General features: G+C 40.4%; 2 protein-coding genes and 1 long non-coding RNA gene across 5 annotated transcripts in view; 1 reads left to right on the forward strand and 2 right to left on the reverse strand.

Annotated features, from left to right (window-relative positions):
* The window catches only part of LOC144324414 (uncharacterized), an 85,932-nt gene extending 78,138 nt beyond the window's left edge, over positions 1-7,794 (reverse strand). The window contains exons 1-2 of the mRNA XM_077915855.1: positions 7,789-7,794; positions 5,611-7,337 (exon numbers count right to left, since the gene is read on the reverse strand). Coding sequence (XP_077771981.1) covers positions 6,354-7,337; positions 7,789-7,794 — 990 coding nt within the window. The 3' untranslated portion in view covers positions 5,611-6,353. The remainder of the gene's footprint in view (positions 1-5,610; positions 7,338-7,788) is intronic.
* Positions 6,564-20,697, forward strand: part of UGP2 (UDP-glucose pyrophosphorylase 2) — a 71,942-nt gene continuing 57,808 nt past the window's right edge. Inside the window, exon 1 of one of the 3 annotated variants that reach the window (XM_077915622.1) lies at positions 6,564-6,816. Coding sequence is in view for 1 of the 3 variants with exons in the window: in XM_077915621.1 (XP_077771747.1) it covers positions 7,823-7,841 (19 nt within the window). In the remaining 2 variants the exon portion in view is untranslated. Of the gene's footprint in view, positions 6,817-7,450; positions 7,842-8,049; positions 8,173-20,697 lie in introns of those variants that run through there. The other 2 variants (XM_077915621.1, XM_077915624.1) reach the window with 2 other exon arrangements.
* On the reverse strand, positions 16,552-19,694 carry LOC144324258 (uncharacterized). Its single transcript, XR_013389782.1, has 3 exons — positions 18,495-19,694; positions 18,296-18,393; positions 16,552-16,947 (listed from the first exon to the last, which is right to left on the reverse strand). It is a non-coding gene; the product is annotated as an uncharacterized LOC144324258 (long non-coding RNA).

Raw genomic sequence — 20,697 nt, forward strand, 5'->3', positions numbered from 1 at the left:
GGTGGTCCAAGAAGAGCAGAGTCTCTACAGGTGGAGTGGATGATGAAAAACATTCAGTAGTTCCACAGGCCACTCATCCAAGGTGAATAGCAGTATGCTCAGCAGTTGGCTGCTGAAGCAGATGTCCAGATGGCAGAGTACCTCCTTGGCTGTGTTTAGCACAGCACAGCAAGCATGTAGCTCCTGGATGGTGCAACTTTGGTGGCTCTGAAACTCTGACTTCACAGACATCAGATACTGCTGATTGTTTGCAGCTGATATGCTCTTTCAGTGGCATCCAAACTAGTTTTGGTCTTACTGATCCAACAATGTGTATGTGTTACAAATCAAAGCTTCATCATTATTTGAAAATAATTTGTTAGGAAAAAGTGCAGCTGAACCAAAAATCCACTTGCCTTATCACATTAAATTTCATTATTGTGTTTATCAGTAAAAAGAAGTGTTAGACTCCTTGAATATAATTTCAACCACTATACATTTTTTTATGGTTTCTAAAGAAATGGTTAAAAAATTTTGCTTAACTCTATTTAAGCATCAACATTTCTCATGAATAGTGACTGTGTTAGTTTCCTCTGGTTGCTAAAACAAATGACCACAAACCAAGTGGTTTATAACAATATATGTTTATTCTCTTACAGTTCTGGAAGCCTGAAGTCTGAAATGGGTTGTTTCTCTGGAATCAAGGTGTCAGCAGGGGCACATTACATCTACAGACTCTAGAGGAAAATCATTTCCTCGTCTTTTTCATCTTCTATAGGCTGTTTCCATTGCTTTGCTCATGGCCTTGAATCATGTTGCCTTTTCTACCCCTGCCTCCATTATCACATCACTTTTTTCTTGTCTGTTTTCAAATCTCCTTCTACCTATGCTTTATTATTTTTTATATAACCTCTACTTCCAGCGTGGGGCTTTACCTCATGACCCCAAGATCAAGAGTCACAAGCTCTACTAACTGAGTCAGCCAGGGGCCCCTTTCTGCCTCATTTTATCAAGACACTAGTGAATACATTTAGGGCCTAACCAAGTAATCGAAGGATAATCTCTCCATCTGAAAATCCTGAAAGTACCTGTTACCATAGTCACAGGTACAAGGGGTTAAGAACTAGTTATCTTTGAGGACCACTATTCAGTCTACCATAGTGACTATCAAGAGATTTGAAGAGAATATAATTTGAAAGCCTTGATCAAAAACTATGTGTAGCTTTTTCAAGCATAAAACCTGACTCAAAGGTTTTGTTCACTTTTGAGTTCACAGGTGAGTTCAAATTTCTCATTCAAAAATTTGAAAACATTTTATCTCAGAGTTTTATACAAGTTCAGTAGCTAATAATTCCCCTATTACTTTGCACTTACTTTTATTTTCATGCTTTTATTATTTAAAAAGCAATTAACCTATCACCAAGTCCAATATGATGCCCACAAATTCCCTCTAGGTTATCTCAGGATGTCATACAAATATTATCATTTTCTCTCTGTGCTGTGGATGAGGCAGAGGTTAGGAAATAATAGCTCTGCAAAGTTTAGGAAGCTAATACAAAGGAGAAAACAAAGCCAAGGTTTTAAATAAGCGAAGTCTATAACTCTTATAAAAGAAGTCAAACACATACTGCCTAAAATCCAGGAACCAAAAAAATGGCAATATAAGCATTTAGAAATAGGTGTATATAACTGTCAGAAGAAAAATGGTTGCCTCTGGCGTGCACAGACGGAGTGAAGAGAGGTAGGGCAACAGAGTACTGCTATTCATTATGGACATTCTGGCACTGGTTAGATATATATATTTTTAAAGATGCACATCCTTACTGGAATGCTTTTTTAAAAGTTCAACTAAAAATGGTACCAGCATTTAACATTAATTTTTTCTGTGGTCTTTTCTCTAAATGACATTCCTCCTTCTTTCCACTCTAGAGAGGGGAAAACATTGTTACTTTTAATTCCCTAATCCTATTTCCCATTTAATGACATATAGTCACCCGATTATTTAGGTCTCATCCAAAGAACAGTCCTGAGGATTTTCTCTTTAATACTACGAGTGGTGGGTGTGAAATGCTTAAAATAAATTCCCCAAGACTAAGTTAGGGAACAGAAGTTCTTTATCCTTTCCTTTCCAGTGGTGGCACTGGCAGGAAATTTAATAAGCTAGACCAGGGACAGAGATGTTTGGAAAACCATCAAAAGACATTCGATGGAAGGCACAACAGGGAATCTTTAATATGGTTGAAAGAGGATGAAAAAATAGGATTAAACGGAATACTTTTCTATTTCACCGCTCTTCTGTATGAGGATTTCAAAGTCAATAAGTAGCCTCATCTATACATATATCACTACAGCAAAGCAGAATGTTTATTTTGTCTTATGAATTTAGAAGCAATGTATTATTACTTAGCGAGTCTTTTTATATTTCTGAATTATGATTACATGATGATCTATGTTTATTAAAAATCCTGAGAGAATATAGGATTTTTTTTAACGGTTATCTACTCATTAAAGAAATGATTCCTTTGTCTCTATCATCAAGGGGGGTCTGGAGATGCAGTTTGGCACATGAGAGAGATACAACCATTTCATGGGCATCACCATTTCTCACCGACACTCTTCTCTGGGCAACATGCAGAACAGGAGAAGCAGGAGACAACACAGTAAGGACGTGCCCTCTATGCAACTCTCAAAGGAGAATCTAGAGGGGAATTATTGATAAATGTGAACAAGATAATACATGTTGTAGTTAAACCACATTCTTCTGAGCCTGATGACTTTCAAAACTACTTAGAAGATTTATCAACTCTTATCAACTTAGATAATTATCTGTAATGTAAGACAACCTTATTTTTTAAAGCATCTTAAGTTATTTGAAATAACTGCTACTGTTATGATATAAAAGTTAAGTAATCTGCAAATTTAATTTAAAAATCATAGTATGAATAAACGGAAGGATATGTCATAATTTAAATTCACAACTTGTTTCAACAAACTTCCTGATTCATTGGCAACAGGAAAGAATGAAGTCTTTCTCTTCCTCAAGTAATTGGAAACACCATTCATTTTTTTAGTCTACTCATTCATTAGCGGTTTGTCTCATCGATATTATTTGATACCTTCTTCCAGTTAACCCTGTTTGGTTACCTTTTGAGTCAAAATGAAATGCCCTATTGTTAGATCTAGTCAGTACATGGCAATTTCTGACTAACAGTGGCCCCTTTTCCCTTTTTCATGTGGGTGGCCTAGGATTTAGATAGGTACAGATAGGAGCCAATATTGAATCTGGGCAGCAGTCTAGTATATAATTGCTGCCTGGTTTCTTGGCTAAACACCCGGGGCAGTACAGAGAAATTTTTATGTCTCTGACATGTTCTCCCAAACTGCCTTGCTTTATTTTCTTGTGTGTAGGGTATGGAAGTAGGATAGACAAGAAAAAAATAATAGACCACACACATGGCTGGTCTGTACAGTTATTTCATACTTTAGCAATTTCAAAACCACCTCTTATTAGATAATGCTCATGTTGGGAGTTAGCAAAACTTACTGTAAAGCCATCAGACATTGCATTTACTGCTATTATACTTTGGCCCAAGTTCACATTCTAGGTAGAAATAACTATAACTTAGAAATTCTTTACCTCTAAATAGAAGTTAAATTTTAGAATCTTATTGGTGGCACTAAACTGGCTATTCAGTATACACTCATTGACTGAATGCTTGGTATGGACCAGATACTGTGCCGAGCACTAAATCTAAAAAGGCATCTCATTCCAACTTACTCCTGCACACACAGTCCTTCCCAGGCCCCCATCTTTATCCTCCTTTAGAATACCCCCAAGTTTCTGCAAAGGTTTAACCTGCAAATCCATCTATCCATATTACAGATTTCTAATGACAGATGTATCAACATCATGCACTTTGAAGGTAAACTCCACAGTAGTATGTCCTTTAAAAAACGATTAAATACACATACACATCCCAGAGAAAGTGATTTCAGGCATTAAGATGTATAAGTATACAGAGAAGTAGGCAATTGCCTTTTAAGCAGACTTGCAAGTGCTCCATTGCCATGACCTTTCTCCCCCTATCCTCACCTGATCTGTCAAGTGAGGTCGTTTCTAGTGGCTCTGAGGGAGTGGGAGGCTCTTTTACAGAACGTTTGGAGGTTCAAAACTTAAGTTTAAATCACTGTATAAAGAAATTCCATTTTACAGGGCACTATTTGCAAGTAATACTTGGGAATAGAGCTTCTAGGGTGCTACTTCTCCAAGAACCAGTCTTTGGGCAATTATGGACATAACCGTTGAAGACAGGCAGTTACTTTACCATTTGGAGATTTTTTGAGGCAGCAAATGTACGATATCCCTTGGCACTATATCTCAATATTTAATCATTCATAAATCAAGATATCATTCCTAGGTATTACCAAATCTTCTTGCTGTAATGAAAACGCACTTTCTCTCCTTAACCTTCTGTAAAGTTCGAAAATAACTGATCCTCCCACTGACAAAAAAAAAAAAACCTTATATAACTGAAAGACTCTTCATTGCCCTTTATCTTTTGCAGGCTAAGCAAACCTACAGGCCCAAATGTTTTGGTGGCATCTTATTTTGGTGTTACCACTGATTGATAAATCCTAATTGGTGCCTATAATTTCTCTATCTCACACAACAGAGGCGGAGGTTCTGATTAAGATTGTGTCTCCAGGGATCCCTGGGTGGCGCAGTGGTTTTAGCGCCTGCCTTTGGCCCAGGGTGTGATCCTGGAGACCCAGGATCAAATCCCACATCGGGCTCCCGGTGCATGGAGCCTGCTTCTCCCTCTGCCTGTGTCTCTGCCTCTCTCTCTTTCTCTCTGACTATCATAAATAAATAAATTAATTAAAAAAAAAAGATTGTGTCTCCAAGTGCTCTTATTAAGATGTAGGTACCTGGGTTTTATTTTTTATTATTTAAAAAAATATTTTTAAGATTGTATTTATTTATTCATGAGACACAGAGAGAGAGAGAGAGAGAGAGAGAGGCAGAGACACAGGCAGAGGGAGAGGCAGGCTCCATGCGGGGAGCTCGACGTGGGACACTCCCTGGGCTGAAGGCGCGCTAAACCGCTGAACCACCTGGGCTGCCCTTATTTTTTAAGATTTTATTTATTCATGAGGGAGAGAGAGAGACAGAGAGAGAGACACACACACAGGCAAAAGGAGAAGCAGGGTCCCTGCGCGGGGAGCCTGATGCTGGACTCAATCCCACAACCAGGGATCATGACCTGAGCCGAAGGCTCCGACAAAAGGCTTCCAAATGGAGGGGGAGGGGAGGTGTTTGGGAGAAAGTGGGGGCTTGGGGTGTCAGATGTTCCACCACTGCAACCCAGGTGCCCCGATATCAGGGTTTTTTTTTTGGATATTTCCTTGGTTTTATTTGGGGAAATTAGTTTTCTAGCTGAGAGGTCAACCCTTTTGCATTTCACATAAGAAACCTATCAGCTAGATACCTTGTGTTGCTCTGTAGCATGACCCATCACCGGCCTTGTCTGTGTCACTTCTCAAAGGGCACTTCCATATGAATATGTGGCACTAAAGAACATGAAGGTTTTGGTTTAGGGATGAATCATCATTAGAAAATTCACACTTTACCTTGGTTGATTAGTGTGGTCCAAAGCCTCAAACTCCTAGATTTACTTGGTTTATCGGAGGCCCCTAAGGGAGCGCTGACAATTGATCTGTCCTGACGCAGGCTGACGGGGTCGTGGGGTCTGAGACACACCCTCCGGGTCCTACAGGTGTGGGCCACACCAGGTGTGCCTTAGCGGGCGCTGGGCGGGGCCCCTCTGGCCGCCACACCACCGCCACACGTTCTCTCAACATCTTCCTTCCTTGTGGACTTCGAGAATATCAGAGGTGAACATCTCTGGGGTCACAGCCATTTCCACTTGAGTCAGGAAAGGAAGTCTGCCTATGGCAGCAGAAATCCCGGCGGGAGTAGGTAGTGTGTGTGGGGGGAGCTCCGGTGGCGGAGCCTCCATCCGGCACTTTTCCGACTCCCTAAGTCCCTCCTTCTGTCAGCGGGCCCCACACATCCCCCTGCTTACTCCTTAACGCACCTGCACCCTCCCCAGGCCACAGGGAGCGAGGACAGCAGGAATCTACTGTGAAGGGCCTGGGCTCGCTCAGGTGGCTGCCCGGGGGCGTTCCGGCTCCAGCCGCCGTTTAGATACCGATCTTCAATCCCAGGTAAACCGGGACATTTCTGAAGGACTGTTTAAAAAAAAAATTATTTTTTTTTTTTTAAAAACCCACTCGTGCTGAAGTATCTGCAGGAGGCGGGGGATTCTACCCGGTGAGACACCCCCTGCCCCGCCGCCGCACGTGCGGCTCCCTCAGGCGCCTCCCGGGGTCCGGCTCAGCGCGCCCACCTCCGCGGGGCTCCCGCGGGCCGCAGACGCCCCGCCCCCTGCCACCTCCGCGCGTCTCATTGGCCAGGCCTTGCGTCCGCCTCGGCTCCTGATTGGCGGTTGCTGCTGCCTGTAGGAGCCGCGGGGACATTTCCGCATTGAAGCGGGGGGGAGCCTCCCCCCGCTCCCAAATGGAGGGGGAGGGGAGGTGTATTGGGAGAAAGTGGGGGCTTGGGGTGTCAGAAGCCGGCAGCCAGGTGGGCGCAAGGGGGCCGGCGGCTGGGCGGCGACCGCTGGCGAGGAGTTCAAGTTGTGCGTGTGTGTGTGTGTGAGGGGAGAGGGGGAGAGAAAAGGGTGCCTCAGAGGTGACATTCTCTCAGCCTGCGAGCCTTCCTCCCGGGGCGCCATAAACGCCCCCCAGTTTCTCAGCTGCTGAAAGAAGCGGAAGGTGGGTCTCGCGGCGGCGGTGTGGAGAGGGGCGGGGAAGGGCTTCCCACGACCCCTCGGGCGGGTGTTTCCCTCCGGGAGCTGCGTTAAGCTCCGCTCCGCGACCGGCTGTGTGGCCCGGGAGGCCGAATTTGGGGTGCGGGGCCCTCCCGCGCTCCTGCCCCCCTCCTCTCGCGGGCGGCCCCCGCGCCTTTGCAGCGGGGAGGGAGGGCCTTCCCCCTCCCCCCTCCCGGAGGACGCGCCGGGGCCGGTGTCGCCGCTCTCCGCTGCAAGGGGGCGACCTGGAGGCCCCGGGCCGCCGGCGGGCGCGCGGGATCTCGCCGTCTCCGGGTCCCGGGGCGTCCGCCGGCTGCTAACAAATGGTGGCGTCGTCGCCCCCTCTTCGCGGCCTCCCCCCGCCTCCCCGGACCCTGCTCGGGCGCCCGCAGCTGTCCCGGGGTTTCCCGGGGACCTGGCCGGAGGCTGGACGGCCGCGAGGGGGAGGGGACAGGGGGTGCGGCCGGGCGGGCGTTTGCCGCCGTCCTGCCCAGGAGGGCGTGGGGACGGGGAGGGGGGGGGGGGCGGTGAAATCGCTGTCGTAGATCCTCCTCTTTCATTGATGAAATTTAAGTTCGTGTGGTGTTTTTTTTTTTTTTTTTTTTTTTTTTAAAACCTTTTCCGGGAGTCTCCAGCTGGCCCTGGTGTGTGTCAGGAGCGCGGTGTAGACAGGAGTTCCAGGCAGGCTCAGTCACACGAAGTTCCTGTCTTTTCTGAAGTGGAGGAGGTTTTCCTGGTGTTTGTTTGGTTTGGGCTTTTCTTTTCTTTCTTTTTTTTTTTTTTCTTTTGAGGTAATTTTAATCGCTTTGAATAAATAACTCTCCCTTAAGTGACTGGCCGTAGGAAGGGGAGAAAGAGCACGGCGGTGAGTTAAAGCCGGGGAGGAAGAGAGAACTGCCCCATAGCGTGGCTCCTCTAGAAATTAACACACAAATACATACATCATCAGAGTGTTTTACTAGATCCCAAAAATGTCGAGATATGTGCAAGGTAAGACACCCCTTTTTTTTTTTTTTGTCTCCCGTGTTGCTTCCGTCGGGGGTGGTGGTGGTGGTGGTTTGGAAGTGGAAATGTTCCTTTGAGATCCTGTCAGCGAAACCCTTTTCCTCAAATTGACATTTGAGCTGCTGTGAGCTGCTCGGGTTGGCATTTCGGGTACGGAGAGTTCATCCCCCTGGGCCCTGCCCGGATTCAGTTCTGCGTCCCCGAAATCAGGTTAGTGGCACTCGGGCTCGCTAGGATAGTGGCGGTACATGACGATAAAACAGGCTTTTTTGGCTGCTGATCGACCGGTCTCCTCTTTTTCCTGGTGGAAGTCAAGGTAACCGACCGGGAAGGGGAGCTGGGAGGGTTGCGGGGAAGGTTAGGTGGGTTTTGCCAGGACTGTTGGGGGAGCTTTAGTGTTCTCTGCTTCTCCTCCCGCTTGTATGTGAGTGTGGACGTGGTTGGAGTCTCAGATTCAGTTCTTGCGAAACCGGGAGTCGCTTGGAGGAGCTGGAGGTCATTTTCAATAAGAGAAACGACTTTGCTGCATTGCTGCTTATTTTCCCCTCTTTGAAAATCTGGGGAGATTCTTCAGGTTGCTTTGAATCTTGAAAATTGCCCTCTAGATTTTATATGTGTAATTAAAAAGGTTCGCGAATGCCTCTGAACGGAGTTAAGCGGAGTTAAGCATTCACACTGCTTCTCTCTCTGTGTGTGTGTAGAATGTAAACAGTGGGATTGGTGCTGCCTTAAACCTGCCACTCACTAGTTTTTAGCATAGGATTTGCCTAGTGCTATTGCAAGTAATAAACCCTTTTCTTTCAGACCCCAGACTGTTAAAAGCTTCAGCTATCCTGCCCAACACACACAGCTAAGAGCTAGTGAAAGTTCACAACCACTTAATGTGACTCTCAACAGATGTATTTTTTTTAAAATTGTCAGTTATGGCCATTTTTAACCCTAGAAATAAAAATGCCGTAGTAAGTTTTATATCCCTTTTTTCTTTTTTTTTTTTTAAATCTATTTATTCATAAGAGAGAGAGGCAGAGACATCGGCAGAGGGAGAAGCAGGGAGCCAGACGTGGGACTCGATCCTGGGACTCCAGGATCACACCCCAGCCAAAGGCAGGCGCTAAACCACTGAGCCACCCAAGCATCCCTTTATATCCCTTTCTTAACCCTTCTTTGAGTTTTGTATAATAAAGAATATTTTCACTGCCTGTCTTATTATGGAAACAGATGGGACAACTTACGCCTGCATTTTAGCACTGAGCTCAGAAATGTCACTTGTCATTAGACTTTCAAATTCATGTTATAAGTTATATGCGGTGAGAGAGGCTTTTTATATTCCGATTGAACAACTGTCTTAAGAATGGAAAAGTAGAGGTAACTGTTAATTTGCCGGTTTTGTAACAGCAACAGCAAAATTACCAGAAAGCTGTTTTTGTTGTTGTTGGTTTTTTTTTTTTTTTTTTTGCAAGAATATGCTAGGGAAAAGTGGGCAAGTCACTTCTTTTTAAAAGTTAAGACGATTACACTTGAGGTATTCCTTACAGTTAGGCGTTAGAATAGCTTGCAGAGGTGGTGTGTGTTGACTGATTTCACAGCCTTTGCTGTTAATGACTCTTCAGGAGATTCAAAGTAAGTAAGTGGCAATAGCTAAGAATTGCTATGTGTATTTCTTTCCCTTGCCATCTGCTTTTTAAGAAAATAAGCTTTTTATCTTGGAAAACTTTTAGATTTATAGAAAAGTTCCACATTTGTCAAAACTAAGAAATTATGGGTACAGAACTATTAACTAAACTGCAGAGTTATTCAGGCCACTGTTCCATGATTCAATCCAATACTGCATTTAGTTGCCATCCACTTTTGCTTTAAATGGTAGTTTTCCTTTTAAGTTATTTTGCACAAAAGGGCAATACCGTCCCCTCCAAATTTAACATGATTGTGTTCCTGTTTATCGTTTAAATTTTGTATCGCAGGTGTAAACCCCCTATACATTTAATTAATGCCTGCTATTACAAATGATAAACCTAATTGGCTAATGATTCAGGTGTCTCTACTGATCACTTTTCAAGTGTAAGGTTTGGGATTTTTGTCTTGGAATTTTTTTGTACCAGATCAAATTGTTTAATCTTTGCTCTATCACTTATCTATTTCCACTCAGTGACAGCTCGTGCCATAGGAGAAAGTTTGAATCAATATTAGGCCTCTGTTTTCATATGTTGTCTCATGTAAGCTTCACAAGAGCCCGTAAGAAGTAGATTTTTATCATGACCTTACAGCTGAGGAAATTTAAGTATCTTGTCCAAAGGTCACAGCTAAGTAAGCGTTGAAAGTCATATATAAATGTGTCGAAAATCCTTGTTGTTTCTAATACTTTTTGTTGCTTCTTACATTAAAAACTTACCCAAATGGCTTGTTTCTCCCAACTGGACTGTCCATTCCCTGTGGACAAAGATAATAATATATCCCTGGGGAAATACAATGTCTTGAAGTGGTGGAGGTTCCAGAAGAATTTGTCATGGATGCCAAATGAGAAACTCAGCATTTTCCATGTATTTAGTAGGTTAGCCTACATTTTTATTTTCAGTTGTAGTTTTTTTTTTTTATAACACCACTTAGATTATATAAATGTTATGAAAGATAGGGTTTGGATTTAGGTTTGAATCCTGCTGACAGGTGATGTTAGATACATAACTTTTCTGAACCTCAGTTTCTACTTACATAAATATTGGGTATTAATACGTTGCTATGGGGTTATTGGGAAGCTGAAATGAGATGAATTAAATGAATGTCCTAGTCCCAGATGGCCAGTGAGTTTTGCTTTTCCTTCTTAAAATGATATTAGTCATACGGATAACGTTGCCACCATAAGTATAACCACATGTCATCAACAGAAGTAAATAGAAACGAGGCAGGTATGACAGTTCTTTATTTTCCTATTCTAAGTTTGGTGTTTAGTCTTCCAGCACTTGGGAGTTGATACATTAAAAAAAAAGTGCAAGGGTTGGAGGGGGGAAGCTTGCAAGGTGATATGAATACAAAATCAGTGACAGTGTTTGTTTCCGTCCAGTTCAGCAAAACAATTTTTGAATGCTTACAATGTGCAGTACACTGTATTGAGATTTCATGGGTATCCCTTACAGTAGGCACTTGAAATTCAGAACATCTAGGTATTATACCTGTGTGTTATATGCGCATGTTTTTGAATTCCTGAACGAGACTTGGGGTTGCTATTCTTGGCTTGAATCTTCCCCGAGAACTAGGCAATGTACTTTGTAGGAAAACTGGGCATCTCTGTTCTCAAGCCCTGGGACCAATAAGTCATTAAATAGAAATGTTCGGTTAATAAAAATGCTTAGTGTTGATAGGCAAGAACACTCTCAGTATATATTCCTTGGCCAAAACAAGGTTCAACATTCTTTGGGCATCTGCCAAGTCTGTGTTCCTCAGGCACTTAAATATCTTTCTTACAGGAAGACTCTTCTTTCCTGGATCTAGGACATAATTCCCTAGGTGTCATTCTGCCCTCAGGTCACCTTCTGCCTGCACTTGTGAAATTACTTCCTATTTGCTAGTATTCTCCACTCCAGGGGTTGTCGCAGGGCCCTCAATTATTCTAAATAAATGTGAATATTAGCTGAGTGAGAGGGAATTCCCTGTTACAGTTGGAGGTGCTAGGGGTCTTCAGCTGATGTGAGTTTTTTGCCAGGTTTGTCAGTGGATGCCATTCGGGATTTTGCTTTTGAAAAGTTTTAAGAGCTATGGGATGATATATCTCCACATGATTTGAAGTTTATAAATGGTCTAGGAACTATTGTCATCTAGCCAGCTAAGACCATGTTATATACTTTTACCATATATTAGAGAAATTTTTAAAAAAATTGTTCTTGATAAGCTGTTATCTATCTAAATTATATAAAAATGTCCACTAATATTCTTAAATTGAGGTACTTATTTTTCAGCGGAAGCCATTTGAGTATCTCTGTGTCACTTAAAAAATATTTGAGGCCCATCGACTTTCCCATTTGTTGGAATTCTCTTTTTTTGGCTTTTTTTGGGGGATTCCTGCTTGGTGGATGGCAGCTATCCAGAGGAGGATTAGCTGAGCTAATTTTAACTGAAGGGGTCTCAGATGAATATAGGAATGAGATGCATTATGGGGCCTGGCTGTGGAGGTTGGGCCTTGGCCTGCTTCTTCCCAAATCCTCAAACTAAATTTAGCTTATTGCTGATTATTGAGATGACTAGGATGCTTTTAGCCCAGGGGGATTGTGACAGATTTTAGACAGTAGTAGAGGGGGCAAAGTAATGACTAAGGCACACTCTTCGTTTTTTAAAGAGATGGCTTAGAATTCATTATGTTGCTAGAGGGAGGGGGACTTAGTTAAATTAGAATCACAGTTATAAATAGAAAATTAAAAAGAAACTCAAGATAGTTGAGCTGATGAAAACTTTGTTTTCCATCATGAACTTTGTAATCTCTATGGTTAAATTGCCTTTGTTCTTTATTACTGGGTCTTTCTTCTAGTAAGATGGATGATTTTCATTTGTGAAAGCCTCCTGAAAAAAGAAATTGATAAGGAACATTGGAGAAATAAGAAATCTTAACTGTTATATTTCTTGGAAGTGCCATTTTAATATTCTGAAGATAAATTGAAAAATTACGAGGAAATTAAAATGTTAATTTTGGACAATAGGTGTTTTCTTGTGATATTGCTTCACAACTTTTCCCTGTATATGTGTGTTATTTTTTTCTTCATAGAAAATTATAACTTTAAAATAATGAGGTACTTAATTTGTGTGAGGAACATTACTTGGCCTAATAATGAAAATGCCCTAGGTAAAAGAATAATATACTGTGGTTTTCTATTTCCACCAAATTGTATTTGGTACTTTTATGTGTAAGTGTGGGTATTAGGAATTCTCAGAAAGTCAGATATATACATTATTGAAAAGTTAATATAAACAAATATTTGAAAGTGAAACTAGCTCTGGATTATCTGTAAAAAAAAAAAAAAAAAAAAAAAAAAAAGAATAATTAAGAGTGGACCGTACTAACTTTCCATAATGTGATTTCTCTTGATAACCAGAATTTATGCCAGTGGAGAAAATCCCAGGATTATTAATAAATTAGGGGGAGCTCCTTTGAGCATTTGCGATTTAGTGAATGAGAAAGTATGATTCACTTACCACCATTCTGATTGCTTGGAATCTCTTGAGAAGCTTGACATTTTCTAAAGACTGGTGTCCTTTTGACACAGCCTATGTCTTCTTTTCTAAACTATCATATTTTGAACTTGGTGTAATAGTGTTTGCATTGTGGACATCTTTGTCTTGGGTGATTTAATGGGTTGTTCCAGGCACAACGACATTTAATTGAAACCATATCTCTTAGGCCTCTAAAATTCTTCTACCAGGCATGCATCTTTCTATTAATAGCTTATTAAATTCTTTGAAAGTTGGCTTGCTAAGCCATTAAAAGAAAATTAAACTTTATGTGTTTGATTGGGTTTAAGTGTGAGAAAGGGGATAATACTCTATTTGAAAGCTGTTTCCCAGTTATTGGTGATGCAGACATCTCCTTTAGTTTGTTGCAAAGTAATTGTTGAGGGCTCAATTTCTGCCTCTGCCAATAGTCCCATTGTTTATTTTTTTTTCAGCCATTGCCAAACGAAATCGATTGTGCCCCCAAACCATTTTGACAATTAAGGATTGTTTTTGAGAACCATGGAGAAATTGGCTATGTTGTTGTAGTTAACTTCCACAAACAACAAAATGTTTTGTTTTCCAAAACATTTCTAGATATTTGTTATTTTTTCCTATGCAAATCAAGAGAATTCCATTTCTCTGTGATTTTACTTGTATCTTTGAAAAAAATTTTCATTGTATTCATGTACATGAAATAGTCCTATTAGGTTTAGTCTACTTTTTAAATATTAGTCACCAAAGTGTAAAAAATACCGTTCTAGGGGATATTCCCTTTATTTTTTTTTATTTTTTTATTTTTTTATTTTTGGGGATATTCCCTTTAATAGTAACTTCATTGCTCTTTGACCACAAAGGCTTGCAGACAAGGTGTTTGTAGTTTGCTTTCCTCTGGTTGCTGCCCTGGCAAAGGCTGATGTGATGTTTCATTTATGTTTAAACCCTGCTTAGAATTTTAAAACTTTCAAAGAGTTCAGGAAAATGGAATAACACAGTTCTATGCACTCTTTTAGGTTCACTTATGCCAGTGATAAAATGCTTAGCCTTGGTAATGAAATATTTAGAGAGTGCAGAGAAACTTTCTTTGATTTTTCATTGCCCAGAAAACAAACAGTATAGAGGGAAAAGGTGGAGAGCATAAAATGATGCTTACTCCAGGGGCACCTGGGTGGCTCAGTGGTTGAGCATCTGCTCAGGTTGTGATCCTGGGATCAAGTCCTACATAAGGCTGCAGCAGGGAACCTGCTTCTCCCTCTGCCTATGTCTCTGCCTCTTTCTTCGTCTCTCATGAATAAATAAATAAATAAAATCTTTTTTAAAAAAAGGATGCTTATTTTGGTATTTAGTTTTAGTCTCACCTAATAATCTCACATTATAGATAGACATAGTTGGATTTTGCATCTTGTCATTCAGGCATGCTCCTGGAGGTGACAAACCATGTAAAAGTACTGGAACCAAGAAAGGGGAGACCTTCCTCAGAAAGGAGAAGCAGGGCACCAGGATTTGGATTCCAGCTTGGCACTGCTACTGTGTCCTTAGGCACGTCAGCGTCTCTGGGGCCCTGTTTCATCTCAAAGATAAGAGAATAGGACTCACTGACCTTAAAGCTTTTCCAAGCTTAGAAGTTTTATCTAAATGTACATATATCAAATTACAGGGGAAGCCTGCCAAATAATTTTTTGTGCTTGATGATGAGTTTATGTTGTATCTCTTTTCCTTCCTCTTTCAACAAATGAGTGTTCTAGGCCCCTTGGCATACCTTCTTGTATCTGTTATTAATGCTAGGTAATATTAACCAGTTGACACATCTCTTCTGAAAGTTCTGTTTTCTAGAAGTGATATTTTCTTTTTTTTCTTAAGACTTTAAGAGCTGCTCTATTGTATGAGAGCAAAGTTAATATTAATTATTACTGATAAATCTGATTTACGTGTAAATTCTAACAGTTAAAACCAATCTTTAAGCAATGCATGATCAGCAAAAATCTTGATTAGCAAGTAGCTCTGCATATTCAGTGCTGGAATAGTTCTCAGAAAACTGGTATCTTTTACCTTTATCAGAAAACATTTATTAAGCATTCAAATGTATGTAACACTGAATCATTTGAAAACCTGTGTAAATATAGGGGTGCCTAGGTGGCTCAGTGGCTGACTCTTGGTTTCGGCTCAGGTCATGATCTCAGGGTCATGAGATCCAAGCCCTGCTTCCAGATCCACTCTCAGTGGGGAGTCTGCTTGTGATTATCTCTCCTCCTGCAACTTCCTTTCCTTCTGCCGGCCCCATTCATAATTTCTCTCTTTAAAAACAAATAAATCTTTAAAAAAAACTATGTAAATGTAAATAATCCTACTATAGTTTTAGTCTAAACTCAATATTAACTTTAATACTAAAAGATTATATAAAATCAACTATTGATTTTTCTGATGATTGACATGGACTATATTCTTCCTAAATTAAGCTAAATCTAAATATATAAATTGGTACAATTTTATTTAATTTCTAAAGTTAGTGAAAACATTATGTTGGTGTTTATATAAGATAATAAAAATTAGAAATTTAGAGGTCATTTTCTCTAGATTGGCTGTCAGTTTGGAATTTCTTTGGCAACATGCTGATAATTGATAAATCAATGTCTTAATCTTTGGGGCCTTCAACTGCTCAAGACACAGTCCATATTTTGCTTAGCCCTACTTCTCCATGACTTAAATCCTGGCTATTATCAGGCCCCACCTCCATTAGACTAGATTCGACCTTCTTAATGTATTTCTATCACATATCAGTATCTTAATAGGCTCTTACTAATTATTTAATAAACATTACTTGAATATTTACTATGTTTCAAGCTCTGTATTAGGGGGAATACAGTCCAAACAAACTAGACATGATCTGTTCCAACAGAAATTATAACTTGTTGGAAAAGATAGACATTGAATAAACAATAAAAAGCATGATATTATAAAGGAGAATTAGAAGAATTTACCATGTGAGCATGTAGTGGGCAACCATACTTAGTTTTGAAAGATTTTTAGAGGAGATTACATTTGAACTGAGTTCTGACAAATGATATATATTAGTGGCTCCTTAAGCCACTAATATGAAAATATAAGTCTTGATCTCTTATTTACACATTATCAGGTGCCTGCACTATGTCAGGTGCTGAGGTAGATGTTGGAAAAACATTTTTCAAGGCTAACATCCTCGAAGTGTCGCAGACAGACGTCTAAGCAAAGAAGTAAACTTTAGGGGGTGTTTGATATAGTAAAAAGGCAGGAGTGATTAAAACCTTCACATTAAAGGAGTTGTAATAGAAAGGAAGGCCTCTTTGCATATTCAGAAGCTACCACCTAGAACACACTACATCACCCCCAAAATAGCAGAAGCTACTCAAGTTGCAGAGTTTGAGCTTTTGGGGGCTGAGGTATTTCCTGGAGGCTAGGATGATTCTCATTTGGGAATTCATGCTGGGCCACTGATTTCTAATTTTTTCCTTCTCATTTCTGCCTACCCTGCTCTAAATATGTTGAATGACACTTGAGATGTATGTTTTGGGACAATCTTATAATAATTAGAATGCTTTTAATTTCATGGAACAGAAATGTACAAACACTGTTGGCTTGAAAAATGAGGAGATTCACATGAATCTTGAAGTAGGATGTTCCAGAGTTGGCTCATTGAGTATAAAGACTACATCAGTCTTTTCTTCCTTCTCCTCTGCTTTCTTAAGCCTATCGTGCTCATTCTTAAGTTAGCTTACCATAAGGTCACTAAATGGCAGAAGAAACTGCAGGTGAGGGGTAGGCACATATGTCTGGGGGTGGAGCAGGCCCTATTTCTTTCCATGAGGAGCACCTTTCTCCTAAGTCCTTTGGCAGACTATACCCTTGTGGCTCACTGGCCAGAATCCTATTCTTTAAAAAAAAAAAAAAAAAAAAAAAAAGAATCCTATTATTTCATGCTTAATCCAATCTCTGGGAAGGCTTTAGACCAGTCTGGGCCAGGCACCATCTCTGAAGCACATGGCCTTAGGGCAGACAGTAGGTGACAATAACACTGTGTAGGGAGAGGAAGGATGTGCATGGCTGCTACAAATGGATTTAGTGGAGTATAATTTATATCAGAGCTACTCAAAGCAATACAGGTAGCATGCACTTAGTAGAAATGCATATTCTCTCCACCCCAGAGTCAGACTCCTGGGAGCTTGCCGAGGAATCTATGTTTTAACAATGCACATTAAAGTTTTAGAAGCACTACTGAAATATCACAAATGAACTAAGAAATTGCAACCTTTAGGCAATCTGCTTTGGTGCTTTCGTTAACTTTGGCTATTCAAAAAGTTATTTCAACTTGGCTTTTTAAGACAGATCTAAGGAATTCATATTTATTTTTCATCAAATACAAATCGCATCAATGAAGAAAAGAAATGATATGATTGAGGTTGCAGCTTAGGGAGACCAATCAGTTCTGCTTGGTACCATCAGATTAGAGTGACACATGGGCAGCAGACTGGTTAGAAAGCTGTCCTCATGACCAGGAGAGTGAAAATGAGAGGGAAATTAAGGTAGCAGCGGTAGGAATGAGAAGCAATGAATGGAATTGTGGCAATTAAAGTATATAGTATTGGATTAGATGTTAGGGGGAAAGAGCAGAGAGCCAACTCTGCTGAGGTGTTTGCAGGTCACCTGGCACTGACCAAGAGAATGTTCATATCATGGAGAGCAGGGCAGTGAATTTAGATGACTTGGACATGTTGAGTTTGAGGTACCCAACCTGAGGATCTAGGTGGAAAAAAGTCTACTAGACTGTAGGGAATGTGAGACTGGAGCTCAGGAAAAAAGATCAGGATGTGAGGCCCATATTTGAGAATTATCAGTAGTGAGATTGGTAAGGGAATAATTAAGGGGAAAAGTAGTCTGAGGACAGAATTGTAGGAAACTCAGGGAGTGGAAGAAAGAGCCAGTTATTCAATATTGAGGCCGGTCACAGAGGTAGCAAAAGGTATGGAGTAATATTGGATAATAGAATTCAAAGAAGAAAAGCTTTTCTAGGAGGAGTATTCATAAATAAGTTTAAGGACCACAATGAGAGCCAAAAAGAGGATGGTTAGCTTTAAATGGTCATAAATCTACTCTGTATATGTCCTCAACTTTATCCATGGTTATTTCCAATTATCAATACATTCTTAGAGTTTTAAACTTACTGTTTAAGTTAAGTCCGCCCTGTTAAGTCTGCCCTTATCTGCCATTTCACTTACCTGCTAGTCAGCTGAGGTCTAGAAGCAGATGATCCTCCTCCTGACATATCGTCCCAAGGTCAATACAGGTATACCCCAGAGATATTTCAGGTTTGGTTCTGGACCACAGCAGTAAAACAAATATTGGAATAAAGGGAGAATCAAATGAGGGGTTTTGTTGTTATTTCCCAGTACATTTAAAAGTTATGTATAGGGGTACCTGGCTGGCCCAGTGGTTGAGTGTCTCCCTTCGGCTCAGGGTGTGATCATGGGGTCCTGGGATCGAGTCCCATATCAGGCTTCTTGTAGGGATCCTGCTCCTCCCTCTGCCTGTGTCTCTGCCCCTCTATCTGTCTCTCATGAATAAATAAATAAAAATATTTTAAAAAGTTATGTTTATCCTATGCTGTAGTCTATTAAGTGTGCAATAGTATTATGGCTAAAAAAAGTGTGCATATCTTAATTAAAAATATTTTGCAGCTAAACAATACTAATCATCACCTACACTTTCAGTGCGTCCTAATCACTGGTCACAGATCCCCATAACATAGATAACAATAGTGAAAAAATTTGAAATATTGTGAAATTACCAAAATGCATACAGAGACACAAAAGTGAGCAAATGCCGTTGGAAAAATGGTGCTGATAGACTTGCTCAATTCAGGGTTACCACAGACCTTCAGTTAAAAAAAAAAAAGCAATATCTGCAAAGTGCAATAAAACAAGGTATACCTGCAGTAGCCTAATGCTATACCACAATGCCTACCTATATCGTTCATTTCATCTTATCATGTAAGCATTTTATCTTCTCACATCACAAGACAGACTACAGTACAATATTTTGAGACCACATTCATGAAACTTCTATTCTCGTACATTACAATTATCCTATTGTTAATCTCTTAGCATGCCTAATTTATAAATTAAATGTTATCATAGCTCTGTATGTACAGGGAAACACATGCTATATATAGGAGTCTGTACTACCTGTGATTTCAGGCCACCCAGTGGGAGTCTTGGAATACATCCCCTGCAGATGAGTTGAGAACTCTACCATATTTATATCACAAATCATTTCCTGTTGAAGATTAAGTGAGCTCTCCAGTTCTCTGACTTTGGGTTCCTCTCATTGTGGGTTTCCAAGGAAGGTTGGGACTGATAGATCTAATGAGTGGTAGTGGATGGGGAGGTGACCTGAGGAGAGCTTCTAACCTCTCTGTTGCTCATGTATTCCTTCTGTAGTCTTTCCCTGGCCTGTGCTTTGTCCTTTAGAATGTGAAGTTGTTTTGTTTGTGCTGATGTCAGGGAAGGGTATTCTGTATAATATATATAATATATATGTATAAGAGATATATAATCTATACCTCTTAGTTGATGAAATGGATGAAATTAAACACCTGAATTAAAACAACCACTTGTTAGATTGAGTGTCTCCTACTTGATTCTGTTGCTTTTGTTGCTTTCTTCTTCTTCTTTCTTCTTTCTTCTTTCTTCTTTCTTCTTTCTTCTTTCTTCTTTCTTTTTTCTTCTTCCTTCTTCCTTCTTCCTTCTCCTTCTCCTTCTTCTTCTTCTTTTTTTTTTTTTTTGGCTCCCAGTTAGATAGGGGAAAGTCCATGATGTTGAAATTTTAGTTCTTGTGAACAAGGAAGAATTAGGAAATAAAGATGGCAGGGAAAAAAAAAAAAACTTCCTTAAAAAAAAAAAAAAAGTTACTGCTTGTTCTATCCCAAATTAAGTCAACCAGGACAATTGTAGTGACCCCATGTGGAGGGGAGTTTCCTATCTGTTCCATTGGGTGTAAGAAGACATTCTGATAGAAATACTTTTGGAGTGTTATTTTTGATTTTGTGCCAAGGATTAAAGAGAGTCAGACTAGGAGGAAAAAATGAGCATGGTATTTCCACCCCACTGTCGTGGGATGGGACTCAGAATAAATTGGCTCTGCTTCTGAGCTCCAGCATTAGCTGGTTCTATGACCTTGGATAACTCATTTAACTATTTCAGCCTCAGTTTCTTCATCTGTAAAATAACTCATTTAACTATTTCAGCCTCAGTTTCTTCATCTGTAAATGTTGAGGGTAGATAAAATGCTCCTTTTCATCTCTAAAAATATTTTGAGTTAAGACCAAGGTATTGAAATGTTTTTTTTTTTAATTTTATAGCTGTTGTTTTTTTCATTTTCCTTTTTATTTTATTTTTTTGAGAGTGAGTGAGTGTGCACACAAGCAGGTGTTGGGGGAGGCAGGCAGAATGAGAGATAGAGAATCTTAGGCAGGCTCCATGCCCCACACAGAGCCCAATGCAGGGCTTGATCTCACAAGCCTGAGATCATGACCTGAACTGAAACCAAGAGTTGGTTGCTTAACTGACTCAGCTACCCAGGCACCCCAGTAATGAAATGTTTGATTCCTAATCCACTCTTT

This window comes from Canis aureus, chromosome 11 (assembly GCF_053574225.1).
Source record: "Canis aureus isolate CA01 chromosome 11, VMU_Caureus_v.1.0, whole genome shotgun sequence".
Taxonomy (NCBI): Eukaryota; Metazoa; Chordata; class Mammalia; order Carnivora; family Canidae; genus Canis; species Canis aureus.